The sequence below is a fragment of the Chanos chanos genome, chromosome 5 (genome assembly GCF_902362185.1).
Source record: "Chanos chanos chromosome 5, fChaCha1.1, whole genome shotgun sequence".
Lineage (NCBI taxonomy): Eukaryota > Metazoa > Chordata > Actinopteri > Gonorynchiformes > Chanidae > Chanos > Chanos chanos.
In genome coordinates this window covers 26,828,617-26,836,263 of record NC_044499.1, presented here as the reverse complement: position 1 = coordinate 26,836,263, position 7,647 = coordinate 26,828,617, and the positions used below count along the sequence as shown (strand labels likewise).

Sequence of the window (7,647 nt, the reverse complement as noted above, 5' to 3'; positions counted from 1 at the left end):
GACATTTTTTATTTATCTTTTTTTTTTTTTTTTTGCATGCACAGCTCGACCAGAGCATCACATCGGGCCCCAAAACAGAGAGGCCAGCTGTACGGCAAAATGTGGATGGATCCATCTGGGCCTCGCAAGCTGCAGGTTTCTATCTCTAGCCACATGGGGAGCTATTCTCAGCCTTGGCTGGGCTCCCCCCTCTGGTCTCCCCACACCTCACATTTTTTATTAGGGAAAACGAACCTGATTATCATGTTAAATGTTTTGTAGTTCAGCACAAAGCGGATCCTTTCCCCACTCAAAGCCAGGGAGACCATCAGCAGGCATGCAGTCAGTAGTTATACCCGTGCACTGGAACAGCCATACACATCAAAATGTATTGGCTGACACACAAACAATGTCATAGCCATCAACTCTCTTGGCTAAGTGCTGACATGCTGTGGAAGACTGGTTTAGTTTACGGACTGTCCCACTCAGGATTGTGCTATGTTACAAAATGTGACATAGGATTAATGTTAATTCACCTGTCTCTCTTCTAGTGTCCTTGTACTGTATCGTTCGCCTATATGCAGAGCCATAGGTGTGAATGATGTCACAAGCATAAACTGCAGACTGGAAACAGCACCCTTAAGAAACACATGCCTGCCCCATTACCTTCGCTAATAACGTCGACAGCTGAGCGGAGACGACCCCCCGGCCTCCCGGTTCGTCTCTCCTGTGCAGATGGCCATTAAAAGGAGAAAGTGTCCCCTGTTTTTCTAGGGAAAAGGCATTTAGAGCCATTTCCAAATGAGCCCTTTTTTCCGCTCCCCCTTATTTTTTTGGCACATACAGGCAGTGAGGTAATTACGGTCCAGTCCAGATTTCTCCCTCCACAAAGCCATAGAGGGACTGCAGAAAAGGGCTACACATCGGCTTCTTAGCAGGCACATTATGATCAGAACAGACGTGCCAATTTTTTAGAGGGCAGACAGTCCTCTTTTGATATTTTACTTTTCTCTTTACTGGCCCATTGTTATATTATTTGAACTCCAAAAGAGGTACAAATAAACATGACTTCATACAATACACAATACTCTTTCAAACACATAAACCAATGCAGATTTTTGGGTTTGGCATATTTTTTTCTGTATTTGTATAGAAAATATTGTATATTTTTGAGAGAAGATGCAGTGCTTGCCGAGATGTCTCCTTTAATAAATGATTGAATTTCTATGAATCTAGAAATTTATATACACACCAAACAACATGTAATGCTTCTGTGTATATGGCTAACATACATTGCACTGCAATGACGTGCTACAACTCTGAGAATGGCTCTAACCATTTTGAATCAATACCCAGGGTTAATTTTACATTAATTACAAAATTTGTGATTATACAAATCAGTCAGGACTTTTTAGACCCATATGTGACCCCTGAGTTATTCATTCACTTTACTTGGCTTATATTCACTTTTCTCACAAAAGTATTTATTTTACCTGATGTTTGCTGAAGCCAAAAAACGTAGGTTAAGATGATACAAAGGTTTTCTTCACAATATTATTCTAACCTATTTGCCAGGCACATTTCATATTCAAAAACAATAAAGATGTTTTTAGGTTGTCTGATATCTGTTATTGTGATTATTATATAATTTCCAAAGACAATTCTGCTGAAATTAAATTATTTATCATCTGCAAACAAAGGAGAAAATAATCTTTCCCTCTCTAAGAAACAGTAACTGAATTCTGAAATGTTTTCACGACATTGCATGACTGTTTATGTTTGTAGTTCAGAATAGATGTGTGGTTCACACTACTAAATATTCTCCACCAAACAGTCTCAATACCCTCTCAGACAAATGTGAATCTGTATATCAGCATACTCGCACTCACAACAATGTCTGTAACTTTGACCCCGTAAAGATCCAAATGTGTGAATTCCCTTTGCAATATTCTGCCCAGCCGTACTAAGCAGTAATTGCTCTTTGCTACCGCTGGTGTTCTTTGATACCTCCCTCATCGATTTCTAAGTTGAACACCAGAACAATTCACAGAAAAGTGATAGAAAATTGAGTCCACTGGTTAAATTAAGACAGCACATTTCTGACTAACACAAACCAAAGAGATTAGCACCTCTGGTCACAATGATGCTAAATTACTTTTTGGTTTCCAATCATAGCTGTGCTTGCAAACTTTAAGAACTGATGAAAAAAACATTACAGAGTGAAAAAATGATAATTTGTTGTGATTGGGAAAACGTATTGTCTGACGCTGTGCATTATTTTGTAATATTTGACAGTATAACACTGATGATGGTACTATATATATATATATATATGTGTGTGTGTGTGTGTGTGTGTGTGTGTGTGTGTATTTGGCCCACCATATCCGCACGGGATTGGTTCTCCCCGCGGATTGGAACTTCCCGCGGATACCAAAATCTGTGGATGCTTAAATTCCTTTATATAAAATAGCATAGTATTTGAACATAACCTACGGACATCCTCCCGTATACCTTAAATCATTTGTAGACTACTTATAATACCTAATATAACGTGAATGCTATGTAAATAGTTGTTATACTGTATTGTTTTGGGAATAATGACATGAAAAAAAAGTCTGTACATGTTCAGTCCAGACGCAACCATCGTAGGCCTAACTACATAGCACACATCAGCAACCATGTAATATTTTCTTTATTTCAACACTTATAGATTGCTTTCGTTTAATGACCTGAAAGAGAAATACATTGAATAAAACACAGAATGTTTAAAAGATGAGTACACATATAAAATATAATTATAGATAGAGAAAATATAAATGTTTTAAAACATAAGTAGAAAACGAACGAGATGCAAAGCAAACAATGCTCAAATAACGAGCGCAGGATAGAGACTGAGGATCTGTGAAATTGTGGGTGGCTACAGCACAGTATGCCTACACATCACTTCATTCATGTGGACTCAGCATAGTGCTGACACACACACACACACACACACACACACACACACATTGTTTCCTGTTTTTTTTTTTGTTTGTTTGTTTTTTTTGTTTTTTTCTGTGAGCGTGTGTGTGTGTGTGTGTGTGTGTGTGTGTGTGTGTGTGTGTTTGTGTCATTATGTGTACTAACATGCACAAACAGCACTAAAATATCCTAAATCAGAACCTTTTAAACTAATGTTGAAGTCAGTTTTAGGAAACTTGATTTGATAAAAGAGTTAATCTGTTAGGAAATACATACAACCAATAATCCACAACTCTGTGCTGTAACATAAGGTCTTGACTACATTGAGAGAACTGTGTCCAGTGGAATGTAGTGGTCCCAGCAAAGTGAAGACTAATTTTGGCTCTTACCGAGCATATGATTCGCCACATGCACCTGAATGTCCCATTCACTGTAGAAAACCATCTGACACTTGATGCACTGGTACGTCTTTTTCTGAGGAATAAAAGAAATGAACACCAAGAAAACATTAATATAGACGTGTTATTTACTGCAATGGTCTAATGTTTGAGAGTATGGACATTATTCTAAAACAGATGATGACGACTAAACAACTCAAAGAATGGGTAACAGTCAATAAATTTAGAAACAAATGTGTCACAAACTACACAATCAACAGTTTAACTCAGAGTTTTAAGCCACAAATCAGTTTTGCAGTCCCATTTACCCATTTTCCTTTTTTCATATGCATGTTGTCTTTATCTTTCATTTGTGTCTGGAAGATGTCGGCAATGTTCTATTTGTTATCACAGATGAAGTGGACAAAACTCACTTTGGGAGACTCATTAAAGAAAACAACTCTGATTCTGAGAAAAAAAAAGTTCCACTGAAAATCCGAACAATGCTGTGTAAAAAGATTGAGATCAATTACCTCTTCACTTTGTGATGGGCTAACTCTGAGCATGGGGGACATCTGTGGAGTTCTGACCTGACCACTGCTGGGATCTCCTGTTTGCTCCCTGTGCACTGTCTGGAAATGGATCTGTAGCTCTGTCTCTGATTCAAACTTCACATTGCAGGTGGAGCATCGCGTCTTGGCAACAGTGGAAGATGATGAAGAGGAGGATGATGAAGAGGAAGAGGTAGCCTTTCCCTTCACCTCACTTGGGCTAAGACTCTCCCCTTGGCCCCATGTGGCTCCAGTAATAGCAGATGTTTGTACCACTTGTTGATGCTGCTGCTTTCCACCATTCACTGTTGGGCTGGAGCTCTTACTGCCAGCAGAGCTAACACAAGAGGCACACAAGCCATATGGCAGCCCATTGATGTCCAGCTTTACGAGGTCCTGCTTAGAACGGAACTCTTTAAGACAGGAGGCACATTTAAAGAGCTTCTGGCTCTGGTGGTGCTGAGGGTGTGTAATGGCAGTCCGGGTACCTGGGTGATTGGTGGAAACTGCACCAGTCTTCTGCATGTGAAAAGTGCCATGTATCTTTAGTTCCAGGGTGGAGGTGACAGTCTGCATGCAAACCACACAGCGGAACCCAGTCAGGGAGTTGCGTAGATCAGGGTGCATCTGACAATGTTCAAGAAAGTCTTCTTCACTCTGCAGTGGCAGTTTGCAGATTCGACAACTGCCAGTGTCTAAACTCTTGCTATGGGTCACCTTGTGCTCAGTCAGAGTGAGCAGTGAAGGGAAGCGCTCACCACAAATGGGACACATGTAATGCTTGACAGGCCCAAGATGGGTCTGCATATGTTCCCGGAGGCCAGCCTCAGAAAAAAAGGTCCTGGAACAGACATTACACTTGTGACTCCCCTTAATCATCTCTGCCTTCCTCTTGTGAATGGCACTCTCCCCTGGACGGATGTTGTGATCACGGAGCTGATGGTTGGTTAGAAGGGAGTCCATGGTGTATGAGGCACCACAGATGTCACAGCTGTACATGACCTCAGAGGTATCCACATCCTCTTCACTGCCATCGTGACTGTTGTGAGACTCCCCAACCACAGCTCCTCCATGGCTATTGGTCATAAGGCCCTGCAGCTCAGCATCATCTTTGGCAACTGAATCATTCCCAGCAGCAGTAGACCCGTTAGTGCCACAGTTCTGGGCCTTCCCCTCGAATACACAATGCTTTTCACGCAGGTGGCGTTCCAGCATGACGATAGCATGGAAGGCCTTGCTGCAGAACCGGCAGTTGTACTTTTTACTGTGTGTTGTGATGTGGCACTGCAACTCCACCTCTGTGCCAAAGGATTCACCGCAGAAAATACAGCGGTGGGCTCGGCCCTGATTCTCGAGATGGCTGTGCTTGACATGTAACTGAAGGTCAGCCTCATGTCGAAAGTCCCAATTGCAAGAGGTGCAGCAGTAGACCTTCTTCTCATTGCTGTGTTTCACAGCTAAGTGGAGTTGAGTGGACACCTTGGAGTCAAACACTTCCTGACAAAGGGTACAGCGAAAGAAGACAAAGGTATGCATGTCTAGTAGGTGCTTCTGCAAGTCATCTACAGATGTGAATTGTTTGTCGCAACTTTCACAGATGTAATAGGTGGAGGTGAGGGTGAAGTGTACAGTCACGTGCTTCAGTAGCGAATCCTGGTTAGGAAAATCTTTGTTGCACTGTGGGCAGGTGAGCTGTGGAAGCATGCCATCAAGGTGAGTTTTCAGGTGTGTTTGAAATAAATCAAGGCTTGTGTATTTAGCACCACACTGGTTGCAGATGAATTCACTTGTTGAACGTGTGGAGGTGCCACCCTGTTTTAGGAGTGCTCCTTGTTCCACTGATAAAGGCGATGAGGGGCTGAGGGCATGATGAGATCTCTTCCCATTGTTGATGTAGTTCAGTGCCAGAGGAATGTTCTTGTGGTTCTCTTTGATATGCTTGTTCAGCTTTAGGACATTGTTGAAGATGGGCGAGTTGGTACAGTATGAGCAAGAGTAGACTTCCACGATGGGATCTTTGGGAGTGACAGCTAAAGGAGAGTCAAAGTGTAGGCTGCCTGAATCACAGTGGGTCTGCCGAACATGTTCCTCTAAGGTGGCTTCTGTGAGGAATCCCATGAAGCACTGGGGACAGAAGAAGGCATTGCTTTCCTTGGCAACTGGACTTGGAAAACCATGTGAACAACGGATGTGTTCCTGTAGGGCATTGAGGTCTCCTAGCATCTCTGGGCAGAAGTTACATTGTAGCAAGGCATCAGACAGTTGGGTTAACAGGGCAGAGGAATCCTCAGCATTGTGGACCTGCTTCAAATGCTCATTCAAGTTGTATAAGGAAGGCAGTACCTCTAAGCAAAACTGACAGGTATGAGCCTGTTCTGGCTTGTCCAGATGCATGGTCTTCATGTGTATCTGAAGGACAGCCAGACTGGAAAACACATGTTTGTTGCAGTAGATGCAGCTGTATGAGACTTTTGACTGTTTGGCAGATCGTCCTAAGATGTCAGAAGACTGCACAGCTCTCTTCCGTCTCCCACGGGTCTTGAGCATAGTGGGGCCAGTGTCCACCATGGTTGAGCTATCCACTGATAAGTTTGAGTCCGGGGTGGTGCTTGATACAGAGGTGTAGCCCACTGTGAGCAGAGAGGGGCTATTGCTATGGTTACTGGACTCAGGGAGCTGGTGGACATCCATGTGAGTGTACAGCTCCTCCACGGTGGCAAAATGCTCCGAACACACAGCACAAGTGCGACTTTTTCTGTCACGGCTGTGTGCTTGATCAATGTGACTTAGCAGTGTACTCTCATCATGAAATGGCTCGTGGCAGTAGATACACTGTAGTCCAGGTCCAAGACTTCCTTCCACAGGTGGAGAGCACTCTGGATGGCACTCAGCAATGTGTCTCTGCAGTTCCTCAGGCACATCAAATCCCTCTTCACAACGACTACACTTGCGTGTCCCCTTAAACTTCCAGTCCTCTGACCTTGAGAGGCCTGTGCCACTTCCATCCTTCCCACGTTCATGTACCTGCATATGTCCATGGAGGGAGCTGGAGGAGAGGAAGCCTCGGCGGCACACAGGGCACTTGTGGGGCTTGTTGGCAGCGTGTGTCTTCATGTGGATCTTGAGGTGGTCGCTGCGTGAGAATGATGAATCACACTCTCCACAATGGTACTTCTTGTCACCGGTATGTAGCTTGACGTGGCGATCACGGCTCCGCTTGTGCTTGAATAGGCGACTGCAGAAGGTGCAGCTGAATGGCAGCTTGTCGCCGTGACTCTGTTCGTGGCGCTTAAGAAAGCTCAGACGGCTAAAAGACTTGTCACAGAATTGGCAAGGGTAGGGCAGGCCAGAACCTCCTTCATCCTCACCAAGATCGTAATCATCCCCGTGGCCTGGCGATGTCTGGTCTTTACTGGATGGTGAAGAAGCAGGCCAAGAGCAAGATGGATCATCCTCTAAGTCAACACCATCTGCATAGAAAGAGAAGGAGGGATCCCTTGCTTACTGTCAACACACGCACACCCTATCATTAATTCACATACAAATAAGGTAAACCCACTACACACTGGGGTAGGTTTAAAGGCTTCGTCTAGGGTTGTTTGGGATGGGGATGGGGATGGGCTTGGGGGGTGGGGGGGGTGGGGGGGGCTATTTATCTATTTATTTTTAAAGACATGAATGCCCTACGATGTGTCAGCAGTTCAGAAGGTGACAGACCACTTCTTCCGTCAGCCTAATTATAAGTATTGTGAACTTCCGTACGTCAATAAATCAGTGTA

General features: G+C 43.7%; 1 protein-coding gene across 1 annotated transcript in view; it reads right to left on the bottom strand.

Annotated features, from left to right (window-relative positions):
• The window catches only part of znf521 (zinc finger protein 521), a 48,012-nt gene extending 41,099 nt beyond the window's left edge, over positions 1–6,913 (bottom strand). The window contains exons 1-2 of the mRNA XM_030774831.1: positions 3,851–6,913; positions 3,330–3,414 (exon numbers count right to left, since the gene is read on the bottom strand). Of these exons, the coding sequence (XP_030630691.1) occupies positions 3,330–3,414; positions 3,851–6,898 (3,133 nt within the window). The 5' untranslated portion in view covers positions 6,899–6,913. The remainder of the gene's footprint in view (positions 1–3,329; positions 3,415–3,850) is intronic.
• Positions 6,914–7,647: the final 734 nt, after the last annotated feature.